Source organism: Trachurus trachurus (genome assembly GCF_905171665.1).
Source record: "Trachurus trachurus genome assembly, chromosome: 7".
NCBI classification, from domain to species: domain Eukaryota; kingdom Metazoa; phylum Chordata; class Actinopteri; order Carangiformes; family Carangidae; genus Trachurus; species Trachurus trachurus.
This window is the reverse complement of record NC_139901.1, coordinates 8,876,177-8,889,628: the sequence shown is the minus strand read 5'-3', so window position 1 is coordinate 8,889,628 and position 13,452 is coordinate 8,876,177. Positions and strand designations below refer to the sequence as shown.

At 42.0% G+C, this 13,452-nt stretch overlaps 1 protein-coding gene across 2 annotated transcripts in view; it reads right to left on the bottom strand.

Annotated features, from left to right (window-relative positions):
• Positions 1-13,452, bottom strand: part of lamb2 (laminin, beta 2 (laminin S)) — a 51,355-nt gene that overhangs the window by 7,435 nt on the left and 30,468 nt on the right. The window contains exons 8-25 of one of the 2 annotated variants that reach the window (XM_083975426.1): positions 12,394-12,596; positions 12,160-12,280; positions 11,665-11,853; positions 11,394-11,573; positions 10,547-10,659; positions 9,230-9,309; positions 7,771-7,906; positions 7,513-7,671; positions 5,924-6,051; positions 5,700-5,832; positions 5,399-5,591; positions 4,984-5,127; positions 4,177-4,408; positions 3,378-3,547; positions 2,337-2,372; positions 567-791; positions 256-473; positions 70-166 (exon numbers count right to left, since the gene is read on the bottom strand). In XM_083975426.1, coding sequence (XP_083831552.1) covers positions 70-166; positions 256-473; positions 567-791; positions 2,337-2,372; positions 3,378-3,547; positions 4,177-4,408; positions 4,984-5,127; positions 5,399-5,591; positions 5,700-5,832; positions 5,924-6,051; positions 7,513-7,671; positions 7,771-7,906; positions 9,230-9,309; positions 10,547-10,659; positions 11,394-11,573; positions 11,665-11,853; positions 12,160-12,280; positions 12,394-12,596 — 2,757 coding nt within the window. The remainder of the gene's footprint in view (positions 1-69; positions 167-255; positions 474-566; positions 792-2,336; positions 2,373-3,377; positions 3,548-4,176; positions 4,409-4,983; positions 5,128-5,398; positions 5,592-5,699; positions 5,833-5,923; positions 6,052-7,512; positions 7,672-7,770; positions 7,907-9,229; positions 9,310-10,546; positions 10,660-11,393; positions 11,574-11,664; positions 11,854-12,159; positions 12,281-12,393; positions 12,597-13,452) is intronic. The other variant, XM_083975427.1, reaches the window with a different exon arrangement.

Sequence of the window (13,452 nt, the reverse complement as noted above, 5' to 3'; positions counted from 1 at the left end):
ATAGATCAAATGTATGTGAGTATCTGAATATCTACCACCCCTCCCCATCATTTCCTTCAGATGTCTAACCTCTGCACTGTGTCCTGGGGTCTCCCCAGTAGTTCTCTTGACAGTCTGTGCAGGTCTTCCCTCCGAAGCCATCACGACATTGACACTGACCGGTAAACTGAGAGACAGAAAGTGAAAGACAATCACATCAGTTCTGTTTGTGCAAATACGTCGGATTTGAATATATCCACAATAAGTGCTCCATACCTCATTACATGAGGAGGTGACAGAGTTGTTGGGGTCACAGCCGCAGGTTTCACAGCCATTCCCACTGGCCATGTTCCAGTGGTTGGGGGCGCAGTGGTCACATGTCAGACCTATTACGTTTGGTAAACATTGGCACTGGCCTGTGTTGCGCTGGCACACACAGTCCTCACGCTCCATACACTGACTGCGTTCAGTTCCCAGAAAGTTACATGTGCACTCTGATGAAAAAAACATGACATCATCATTATGCTGTTTTTTAAAAAGATGCTTTATGTTTTTGTTTAACGTTTCAAAATTTACTTGTTACTCACTCCTGCAGTTTCGACGGGAGGCGTCCCCGAAGTAGCCGCTCTTGCAGATGCCACAGTTGGGGCCTTCAGTGTTGTAGAGGCACTTCCTGCACTCACCGGTCAGCCTGTCGCATGAATCCATGTCTGACATGTCTATGTTGTTGTTGCACTGGCAGGGCTGGCAGCGCCCTCCTGGCTGGGAGGGGTTGCCGTAATATCCCGGGGCACATTCATCACATCGAGCACCTAAAAAAGCAGAGAAGAGTGTCAAATTTATACCTCAGTCTGTCTAATTTTACCTTAGACATTCAATATTTGCAATAAGAATATGTGAAGTGTACAAAACAGCAGGAAGCAGGAAATGTGAATTCACAGCAGAAGAACCAACAGATTCAAAAACAATGAATACCCTCCTAATACAACTGGATTCCCAGAAAAGGACTAAAATGTTTTTAATGGACATGTCCATTGGAGAAAACATGTTTGCCCAAGACTTGGCTTAACCCATCTCTAAAAAGCATGAATATTATTGCATTAATACAATATACTGCTAAAATGAGTTTTGTTACTTATCATCAATCACTCTATCACACATTATTATACTACTGTGTATGGTTACAGAACAGCCAGTTACATTAGTCAGCGGTCATTTGGACATGAAGAAACTCCTTAGAGACCAATGTGACCATTACAGACACTTCCTGTCTATGTAATATTATCCCACACTCTTTGTGTATTTTGTATGGCACAGTACTGCCACTATACATAATATATACAATAAAAAATACATACAAGAGTCTCATTGAATCATTGAGGTCCTCACATTGATGGCCTGTCAGTAACCATACTTTTTCAAGTAGAAAGAATCCTCCTTCAACATTTCAGGGAGTCAGGTTTAGAATGAAAAAAAATCCTCAAGATGCAACAAAAATACTAATAACATTAAAACCATTATCCATTCACTCAAAGTCAACTAAAATCTGACCATTAAGTCAAATCAACTCAGTCCTGATCAGTTCAAATCAGGTAAGTTTTTTTTTTTTTTTGGACCTTGAGAGGAAAGCAAGTATCCCTGTATTAATTAAATAGTTATTTTACTTCATGGTCTGCAAATGTGTCTCGTCTCAGTCGCTGAACCAGTACAGCTCCGCAGCTCCTCTAGTATTAGTGTATTCATTGTTCCAAAGTGCAAAACTACAACCTCTGGTGAGTAACAATACATAGAAAAACATACTTTCATAGGCTCCCATTGTGACTAATCTGAGGAGTCAGACTGGATAAAGAGGTGACATCAGCGTGCCTGTCATGACTGTGGATATATCAGTACTACTATCATCTTTCCTCTATGAACTGACCTCTATACTACACCGACAGATAAAGACCAAAAGTTGAACCTTCTCCAAACACCTGAGACAGAACTTGACCCAGACTGAGAATAAGCCAACACCAATATATAGCTTTTTTTTATTTTGAAGGGCAAATATGAGAAACACTTTTTGACACAGCGAAACAATAATTAATCTGGGTCAGGTCCTTGAATTGGGAATTTTTTTTACAGACCTGGTTCACATCAGAGAGACACTTATTTTGAAAGTGTTTGACATTATTCTGTGAGCCAGGTCTCACACATGGGCAGGAGTGCACTGTGGCACAGCACCACTGATGGGAGGGGTGCTGAAGCCATGCATAGGCAGGATTGGTAAAGTGGAGGGTTGGTGGAAAATGGAGAGGGAGGGGGCGGAGGAGGAGGGGGCGGAGGGGAAGGGGCTGAGGTCAACCATAATTACTCACGCTTAAAAATGGTCACCCCGGAGCGTTTAACAATGCCTGTGTCAGTAATACAGGGGAGGGAGGAAATAAGACAGGTTACCAGAGCCTGCTCAGAAAAATCACTCTTACCTTATTTGCGTTGCATCCTCTATAAGATCAGAGTTTAACTAATAATATTTATCTAACTAGCTTAGCTGACTAAAGCACAGCCACTGTGGACTTTGTTCAAGTGGCCTGGATATTCACGGTCGCCTGAGGATGATCAGCTGACCACATCATCACTGACCAACTACTGGCCTTCCCTTTGACCAGCAGCTTCCATGTGAGAAGTAGACATGAGTGGCGTCATGCACGGTGACTGCACTGTGACCTAAATTTAGTACTTTGAACTAAATGCTCATGTCAACACATGGCACTGCCCACAATAACAACAACAACAACTTGGTGTTGTTATGCAGATATTATTGTGTAGTATCTTAACTAGCATGTAGCCTGCTAAAACTTGGTAATTAACATCAAACGCAAAGTACAGCTGAGGCTCAACTAGTCTGAGGTGTAGTCTGAATTAGCTCAGAGCTAAGTACAATATGCTTACTAACTAATTATTAGCGTGCTGATATTAAGAAGGTACTGCCATGTCTACTATCTTAACTTTGCATGTTGGCATGCAGACATTTGCTAATTAACAACAGTCTTTGTGGTTAATATCAATCACTAAGGTTATTTATACTGTCATATCAGATCTCAAACACCAGTGAGCTAGTTACAGTATAAGATAAACAGAAATTGGTGAAGTAACACTAGTTTTTCTTTCCTACATAAAAGGTTTTCAATATAAAAGACTTCAATAAGGTTTTGTATTAAATATTTGAAACATTTAAACACTGAAACAAAGTGTATCATCAAAAGAAGCACTGTGAAGCTCTGTCTGTTCAGGTGTGGAGAATATCAGTCACCCCCTCATCTATGATAGATGAATCATTTACTGAGCATTGCTGGAACAGATGGGAAAGATGGAGAAGAACAAAGAAAGAGTAATGTTACTGTAATATTAAAGTTTACCTGTGTAGCCCTGGTTGCAGTTGCAAATAATTTGTCTGTTACGGTTGTCCTGGTAACAAGATGCAGCAAAATGACGTCCACTGTTGGGCCCGTCCGGACAGGGGCATGGACGACATTGACCACTGGGTGCTTTACCCAGAATTGGATTTCCATAGTAACCATTGGCACACCTACAGCAATGACAAAGTTGAGTTATCTTACGTGTTATTTTGTTCCTGGCAAAGAGGTTCACATGCATCTATGAACACGGTTAATAACTTAAAATACAACAAGTTACCATACAGTATGTGATCAGAGGTGCATTCACAGGGACCTTTAAAACTGCTGAGGACTGAGGATTTTCTTCCATCAGTACAACAAACCTTTATCTGAGTTCATTTAAATTACTACAGTTCAGATAGGAGCCTAGTACCTGTTGAACATTTTTCAACAGGAAAAACATTTAAAGGATAAGTTAATTTTCTTAAAATTAGGAATCAATTTAAATATAGAACATTTTAAATTATTAAAGCTGTCAAATAATGTTAACAGGGTTCAGTAATTAGCAGCAGGTCATGGGTATAAATGTCAAAGACCTGAGAACAGAGTATTTACTGGTGTTTGACTGCACTGGGGAACAGGATCAGCACAATAAAGGTAGTTTTTATATTGTGTGATGCTGCAGTTCTATACGTGTCATGTGTATATTAACAGAGAACACGTACACGCATGAAGTAGCACATTAACCAAACCAATCCATCTCATGTGTAAACCTGAGCCTGTGTACTGTTGCGCCATCAGCCTGATACTGGATGGTCACCTGTCACACTTGTCTCCTCCAGTGTTTCCCCTGCAGTTGATGCAGGCTCCGCTCCTCTGGTCACACTGGTCTGCGTGTCCATTACACTGGCAGGGTCGGCAGCTGGGGAAGCCCCAGTGACCCGCCTGGCAACCGTCACAGCGCTGACCGAACGCTCCTGGACGACACTGGCACTGACCGGTGAACTTGTCACAGAGTCGAGTCACTGAGCCCTCCAAGCTGCAACCACAGGCTGGATAGACAGAGACACAAGGAAGAGGAGAGGATGATGGGACATGGAGTGAGGAGAGGATAATGGCAGGACAGGAGTGAATCAAGGGGGAAAAGAGGAAAGAATGAATATAAAATAAATACTTGCATCATTATTTTACTACTTTTTTTTTTACTTTTCACTGTGACTTTGCTGTTTTACACTGAAAGACAGTAGAGGGCACCAGAATCATAGATGCTAACTCATCAAAAGGCCTGCACATGGCTGAGGATGTAAACTCAGCTCTCTCATCAGACTGAGGTCACTTTGATTTGTAAAAAGAAGACAAAACAAATGTAAAAAGAAGACAAAATGAAAGAATAAAATGTCAGAATAAAGTGATAATAAATAGTTCAAAGAGTTCTTTATCAGCTTTGTACTGTCTGAACCTTAGCAAGGGACTCACTGAGCCTTTCCTGGAAAGATCAAACATAACATCAAATGGAAAAGAAAAACAAACAGTGTATTGTAAAAATATGGAAAATGTTATGTTATTAATTATAAACAGGTCTGGGTCTCAAGTTAAAGTGAGTTTTAAAACTACGATTTTTTTTTACCTATGCAGCCTGACGGTCCAAAGCCAAAAGTTCCCGGAGCACACTGGTCACAGCGTCGACCAATCACATTGGGCTTACACCGGCACTGACCCCCGCGGGCATCACACATGGAGCTGACGGAGCCCTGAGGGTCACAGTTACAAGCTGGAGGGAGACGGAGGAACACAGATATCAAGTCACTGAACACCAACATCTATAATCATCCTGCACATTGACACTGACAGAGAACTAAGAATCACCTTTACAAATACCTAAAGAAAACTATCAAATAACCAATTCCACAAAAAATATGATTATAATTAATAATGTTAACTTCATTAATCCTATACACCTCTAAGGGAGGTCAGATGGAGGGAAAGGATTGCTGTAAACAATATGAACATCATTCAAAAGTGTTTTGTCCTTGTTCACTCACGCAGAGCTCCGTCATTTATGATGGCTGACATGCTGGTGATTAGCTTGGCACAGGTGTCACTCATCAGTGGGCGGGTCACACCCTTCGCCCCCTCGTGGCAGCGGTAGCGCTCGTAGGCCTGCCTCCTGGTGTTTGAGGCTGGATCGCCTGCGTTGAACATCTCCATGGACGAGTGGCGTGGCATCAAGGCGATCTGGAGGTGAACCACAGGCGTTTAGAGGACGGAGATGTTTGTGTCTGGAATTTAAAAACTACAGTTTATTTATGAGTAAGAGGGGGGGGGGGGGGGGGGGGATCTCACTGAGTCCACAAGGAGGAAAGCGTTGGCCGCTCCGTTGAGGATACTGTTGGCATCCTGGTAGCGTGTGAACTCGAAGCGCAGGGTGTAGGTCACACCTCTCTCCAGACACACCGGCTGAGGGGGGACCATGAACCTGAGGCAACAACAATCAGCACACAGGTTATAATGAGCGATTATAGACAGTGGGCAGTGTGTTTGAGTGTGTGTGTGTTTGAGCCACAGACCTGGCTCCGGCCGGCAGGGAGACAATGAGTCTGTCATCATCCGGGATGGTGTTTCCACAGGGGCTGCTGGTCGGAATCAGTCCTGGACGGATTAGCGTTATCCGCACCTCCTCCCAGTCCCGTGGCATCTGGTCAACATCAGTGTTATATGGTTAATATACAGTAGAGCCAGAAGCTACTGATCGTGAAATATGAACATGAATAAGTGAAGAGAAAAAATTCAAAGTATGATTTAAAATAGGAAATTAATTAAGAATGCAGATGTAAAATACATGTATAAGTAATGACTGATGGGCATGAAGCTAAAACCTGCACATCTCCCATCTTATTCCTGTACATGAAAGGCTGCACATAGATGAGATTGTAATTTGGTTATGCTGTCATACTGTATCACTATTTTATATCTGTCAGATCTGAGATTGCCAATTTAGCCTAATGACTAAAAGCAACAGGAATAATCTAGCCAGGCTTTCTCCAAAGGTAACAGAATCTGACCACCAGCACCTCCACTTCACTAACTAACTATCAGTTACAGTTGTGTAACGTCCATAGGATCGTTCTTGAACATGTTCCCAACTACTTCATTAATTATTTTAATCGGGTTACTGAGGTTCATATGTACTCTACTAGGAGCAGTTTGACAGACTTTGTGCCCCCAAGAGTATGGGGTAATGTGGGAAAAGAATCTTTTCTGTACGTTAGAACCATCTTGTGGAATCGCTTACGCAGAACTCTTAATTCTGTTAGCAGTACAGAAAGATTTAAAAAGGAACTGAAAAAATGGCTCAGACACCAATCATAGTGTATTTACTGTATGTATGTATATTCACTCTTGGACTACTGTGATTTTTGGGGCTCATGATGTTGTATTTAGGGACCACAATGGAAATAAGCCCTGTGGCTTTATTGTGTTATCCCGACCTTCTGTTTTAACTATGGTGCAGAAATGTATCATGTTTTATAACAAAGTGTCAAATAAAATCAATCAGTCAATCAATCAACATGTTACATCTGGAGAAATGACAGGGTGAAAAGTTGTGGTTTTACAAAGGATTATGTTTGTGACTTTCTGTCATCTTGTTGTCACTGTGAGGTTGAGAGGCAACCTCCAACTACCTCCAGGAAAAAATATGAGAGCGGTACTGATCTCATCTCTTCTAACTCTCAGAAGAATATTTTGCAAAATTACCAGCAGATGATATATGATAATGTGGTGTGGTGTTGTGTTGCTGTGTGTAAAGAGGAATGTGCAATAATGTGATATAGGCCATTGCTGCTGTAGCAAGTGGTCAGATAGGGCATTGTGCAATTATTATTTCATCTACTGTATATGTTCACGTAGGGCATTGTGCAATAATTCTTTGTGTAGTCATTTCTGGGCATCTGTGGGTGGGCGTGCGTGGAGCTTTGTGGAGGTGATATGGTGGTGTGTTGTGTTGAGCAGGTGTTGTTTGTAGTCTTAGATGGTGATTGTTTATGTCTGTATGTATTTGTGGCGCCTGGAGTCTCTGGTCTGTCCAAAATGAATTTCTCCCAAGGGAGACAATAAAGACTCATCTCATCGATAATAAATGTACAAAAACACAGACCTGCGCCTCGTAGCGAATAAGCAAGTCATATTCCATGGAGTAGGGGATGTCACTGATTTCGAACTCCAGAGTGCCACCCTCAGGTACGCGGGCGAACCCAAAACCCGTCCAAGAGGCCTGGCGACCGGGCTGGTGCTCCCTGGTCTCCAGCATGCAGCCCTGAGTGTACAAGGATGTTTATTTAATTATGCTTCAATGCTAAACCACAGAGCTGCACCAATACCAGTGTGTGTTGATGGGAGCACAAGGGTGTCTCACCTGTCCCATTTTGGCAAACTCTGCTTCATAAAGGAAGTGATCCAGAGCCATGAAGAAATATCCAGACTCCACCTGTGTACACTGGCGTCCCGTCATGTGACTGCGGCAGCGACACTGACCGCTCTCCATGGAGCAGCTGCAGAGAAGACACATTCATTTTGTTATCTAATTGCCACAGTTTATATTGCATGGCTTAGCTGCCAATGATGGATGCTTCACCTTTAATAATATAAATAATGACAGTTTCAGTTTTACAGGTATCGGCTGGGTCTCAGATTGAAAAACTAAACTCATCACTTCCTCATAACAAGACAAAATCTACAGCCATGCTAAATGCTGATACCAACTTACAGTAACTGTAAACACTGATGTTTAGCAAGTATTTGCTCACCAAGTTCATTTCAGTTTAGCATGTTAGCATGCTAACATTACAGTAAAACATTTTACTATAGCAGAGACAAAGTGCAGCAGAAGCTGATGGAGCTATCTTTAACTTTTCAGGTATTTTGTAGATTTTGACCACATGATGGCACTAGATGAGAAGTTAAAACCAAATCATAAGAGAGGAGAAGAGAAGAGAAGAGAAGAGAAGAGAAGAGAAGAGAAGAGAAGAGAAGAGAAGAGAAGAGAAGAGAAGAGAAGAGAAGAGAAGAGAAGAGAAGAGAAGAGAAGAGAAAGTAATGTATTTAGTGTCAATGCACAGCTGTACTACAGTATACATACATAAAAACAACAGGCAGCTGAATTATATGAACAACACGTTTAACACACATAGTGAAGTATAATAACTGGTATGGATGTGTTAACAATATCATTATTTATTATGTACCACTAACCCAAATACACACAGACAGACTGTTTATGAAATGGAGTATTTAACTAGTACATGTGTGAACTAATTTGTTCCTTGCATTGTGTGTGTTGAGGAGAATGTCCGTGTATGAATCTAATTTCATGAAATGAAAATATCCTACAGTGTCAAAGTAGGAGGAGTTAATTTGCCTTAATTTCCCCCCAGGACCTTGTAGAAAAAGATCCATTCATTCCTACAACAGACAGTTATGTGTGATTCACATAACCATTTGATTGACGATCAAAGACAAACTGCTTTAGAACTTTCTTTTTTTTACTGAGAAAGATGACATAATGTGAATGACATTTTTTTTTTGGTGTTGTTTAAAACTGGATTGACTGACAGATCTTCTGTGCTGTTTCTATTTCCATAATGTGACTGGATTATTGTATGAAGTTTGAATTTGATGTGAACAAATTTATCAGGAGCTGTAACCAAATACTGCTCCCAGGGCAACAAGGTTGGCGCACAAAGCTGCAGCTGCTGCTTTGGTGACGGTAATCAGTTTTTTTTTTATGTTGTGTGTTAAAGTGAAAACCCTCTGTGTAATTCCATTTGTAACAGCCTCAGACTTGATGTATGACTCAGGACTGAAGCTCCACTCACTGATTGTCCAGCGCTCCTCCAATGTCACACTCGCAGCCTCTGCAGCCGTTCAGGTCGTGGCTCAGCGCCCAGTGCTCCGGCTGGAAACACAGGAGGACGGACAGAGGACGGGGTGATTGACAGACAGAGACAGGAGGACAGACAGTTAGCTCCAGACAGACATGATGCACTCGCCCCCCTCCATGCTATTACAGACTGATATGAGGGGAACTTCCCCAGCAGTTTGACTGTCATGACTATGTGTGAGTCATACATATTGTATCCAGTGCTCTAATCCTGTAAATCAACATTCATAGCTTCAGGGCACATCATTACTGCCACGCTGAAAACTGGATTTTACTAGAGTCAGCATTTCACTTTTCATCTTGACTGTGTTTTGGCTGATGTGCTTGCACTTCTCTATTAGTGTTATATTCATATTCATGCATTGTATTTGCATCAGTCCAGTTCAATTCTGTGGACAGGACCTCATCATCCATCCATCTGCAGTGATACTGCTGTTTGTTTGTGTTTCTCACTAGTTTGTTAAGAGTTGACAGCTGTCTGGAAAACTACCATATGAAACCTTATAAAGACATTAAATGTTATAGGTTTTATGCTGTGAATCTGCATTTAACTGGCAATATTACTGTGTTGTGTGTTTTCTCTTCACAATATTATTTCCACTGTTGACATTATTGGTTCTAAAATGAGGTTTCACACGGGCGATAGGATCCGCTTTCGGACGGTGTCCAGGCCCTGACCATTTTAGGGCCTGCTGTAACCCACACCGACCGGACAAGCCTCAAATCCCTGGGCTAAATTTAGACACAGAGCCCAGGAAGGAGCTCACATTCCTGCCTACACTATTCCTGGCTGAGTAGGTTTGGGACAAGAGGATGAATTATAGCAGGAAGCTTCACCACCTCACTTCCTGAGTGGTGGGCAGAGAGGGTGAGAGATAAACAGGAGAAAGAAACAGAGTGTGTAAAGGAGATGAGCAGCACCAACAAATCAAGAGTCACTGCTTAGGTTAATTTTGAATTATATCAAAAACAGGATGATAACAAAGGGGGTAAAAAAAAAAGAGATCAAAGACCAAAAGACCAAATGAAGTAAACTCTCACTCAGTCAGAAGGTCAGCAAGAAAAGATTAGCAAGGGAAACGGAAAATATAAGTGAGGGTGTCTTGTTCACTGTCACATTACCAGGGTTCATAGTCAGAGACAGAGGGAGAGTAAGAGACTGATAGACAGGCAGAAAATTTGATGAAAGAAAGTGTGAGATTTTCCATTTAAGTCAGAAAATAAAAGTCAGTGTCGTTTGGCGATGTCTCACCAGACACTGGTCACAGCTGCGACCGGTGACCAGGCGCTTGCAGAAGCAGTCTCCACTGACTGGGTCGCACTGGGAGCTGCCAGAGACTGTTCCTCTGTGGTCGCACCAGCAAGCTGCAGAGCAGAGGGAAACGCTGGTGACACCTCAACAAAATGTAATATTTTAGTTCACATTTTTGTTTGAATAATCTACTAAAAGCTCTCTAAACTGGCCTCTTTCTGTTCAGTATTATCATGGACTCGCAGTAATTGAGTTTATGGCAAGTTTTTTGCAGACATTTTCCTACCCTGTGTTTTTCATATGAACAAGCACAATCTGTACTGTCCTGTTTGTGGCAGCTGTTGGGGTCACATGCAGCCTGAGAGAGGGACTGAAGATACAGCTCAGGCCTGAAAAGATGTAAGTTAGGATAGCTGCAAGCTGATTGTGAATTTGTTCAAACATTTTTTTATATAATAGACACTTAAATCAGCTGATTTGAGTCTTCGCATTAGGCATCTCATTATCGTTTTGTGTTTCCCTCTTTTCCACACAACACTGTCGGTGAAAAGAAAGTGTGTAATAATTCATTGAGGGCTTTTTGACCTTTTTGTAGTTTAGTTTCTAGTTTATTAATTTTATTTAATCTGTATTGACATTTTTTAAGTGTTTACTGCAGTGCTGCACTGAGGCTATATTGAATTAGTTATGTATTGTTAAAATGTTCTGCCTCCGCTACATATTTGAGGAATATCGACTATTTGACTGGTTATTGACATTTTTTTTTACTAATATTGGAATTGGCAATATTGTCCTAATAACATTAAAACTGGGTCTTTATAATATTTCTATGTCTGTGTGTACTCACGCTGGCAGCCCTGAGGGTTTTCAGCGCTCAGGCCAAAGAAGCCGCTTTTACACTTGTCACAACGCGGCCCCTCAACATTGGCCTTGCAGCGACATTGACCGGCCACCATGCTGAGGGAGGGGTCGGTGTGGCTGTCGCACATCCCCCCGTTCTGAGAACCATCTGGGTCACAGTCACAAGCTACGGGACAGACAGAGAGTAGGAAAGTTTTAATGGATAAGTTTATGAATCATAGCCACTGTTGTCACTGGATCACTTACTACTCACTCACCTATGCAGACTCGTGGGTCCCTTATATCTTTGACTGGGTCTTTGTAGTAGAACGGTTTGCACATCTCACAGTTGCGTCCCATGGTGTTGTGCTGACAGTCGTCACACACGCCTCCACTGTTGTTACCCATGGCCAAATACACCGCCATGTCAAAGTGGCACTGGCTCGAATGGCTGTTACAGTTACACTCTAGAAAACAGATCAAAAACATTAGTCTTAGCTGACGCTGTGTGATTGTTTTTTCCCCCTCACTTTCTCCAAGTGTTTACTGTCCACAGGTGCATGGGTCAGCAGCTGAGGTTATATTTTTAGAGGTGTAAACAGCCCAAAGTGTCAGCCACTGTCATAGCTACATTAGCCTGTTGACAAAAAGTCAGTGAAACAGCAGCATAATCAATATGTGATGTCATTTTTCATTAATATGAACTAACTTTATACATATTGATGTTTTTGCACAGCACTCAAGACCCTGTGTGCTTCCTTTACTGGACTCACTCTTGCAGGCATTACTGTTGCGTCCCTCAGCTGGTCTCCAGGGCAGGTCATTGTAGAAGTCATCACACTGCTCACAGTTCAAACCCTTGGTGTTGTGGTTACACACACACCTGCCGTGAACCTTAAAACAGAGACGAGGGGGAGGGAGAGTTATGGCTGTATCTGTATGGGAAGTGAAAGCTTGCGGGAGGAAAACTGGGCTAATTAATTAATCAATAATATTTCAACACTGACCATCCCTTCTATATCATCCTTGATGCCATCGATGGGGGCGCACTCTGAGGCGTGGCCGTAGCAAAAGCAGTTTCCACGAACGACCAGCTCGTACATTGCGTAGTAGTACTTCTCCTTTATTTCTGCCCTTGGGTCCAGCAGGTTGTCTCCCAGCGTGTGGAGCTTGGTGAAGTTCACTCTCAGGTTGGTGATCTTCAGCTGGTCTGATGGGACGAGGACATGGAGTTTAATTTCAGTTGGCTGTTACTGTATGACACAAGCTGATGTGAAACCTCACACACCAAATCACACTTAAGCACCTTTGCCCCAGAGAGAGAGAAAGTCAGGGCCAGCGGAGCGTGGCATAGCTCTGTGGCAAGGCATTATGGGAAAACAACTGTTAATAATCCTGGATGGTCTGAGGATTAGTTCATCACTCTGAGTGCTTGAGGCACCTTAAGGTCACAACAAGAGAAAGGAGATGTAGTTTTAAAGGAGCGGTTTAAATCTCAATGTTGTGTTTAAATATTTTCACCTTTTCACTCATGTGTCATATTTTGTTTTGTTGAATTAAATAGAAACATCTAATGATCATGTGTTTAGGGGCTGACATCGAGACAGCCTCACCATTTACTATAAATGGTCAGTCCTTTGACATACTGTAGGTGCATCTGACTGGTCTGAACACTTTCCTCATATGTAAAACTCAATTTACTCTTTGAAAAGACAACATGGGATAAACAATGCCATTTGCAATTTTCATGAAAATTTCCAGAGGATGGAAAATCTGAAAATGATGGACAGTAATGGGTGAGTTCAATGCGGTGTTGAACTGGTGCCTCCCACACAAAGATAACTTGGATGGAACAGTCACTGCTGTTTGAGTCCAGCTGTTCACCAGGAGCTCTCAACACACACATGCACACACACACACACATAGGGAACACATACAGACATAGCTTTTGTCCCCAGTTGGATAATCTACTTCCTGAAATTTGTCCCCAAAAATGATCTGTGACACACACACACAAACACACCCACACATGCACAAACTGTGTAACTATGTTAAGTATTCCTTAT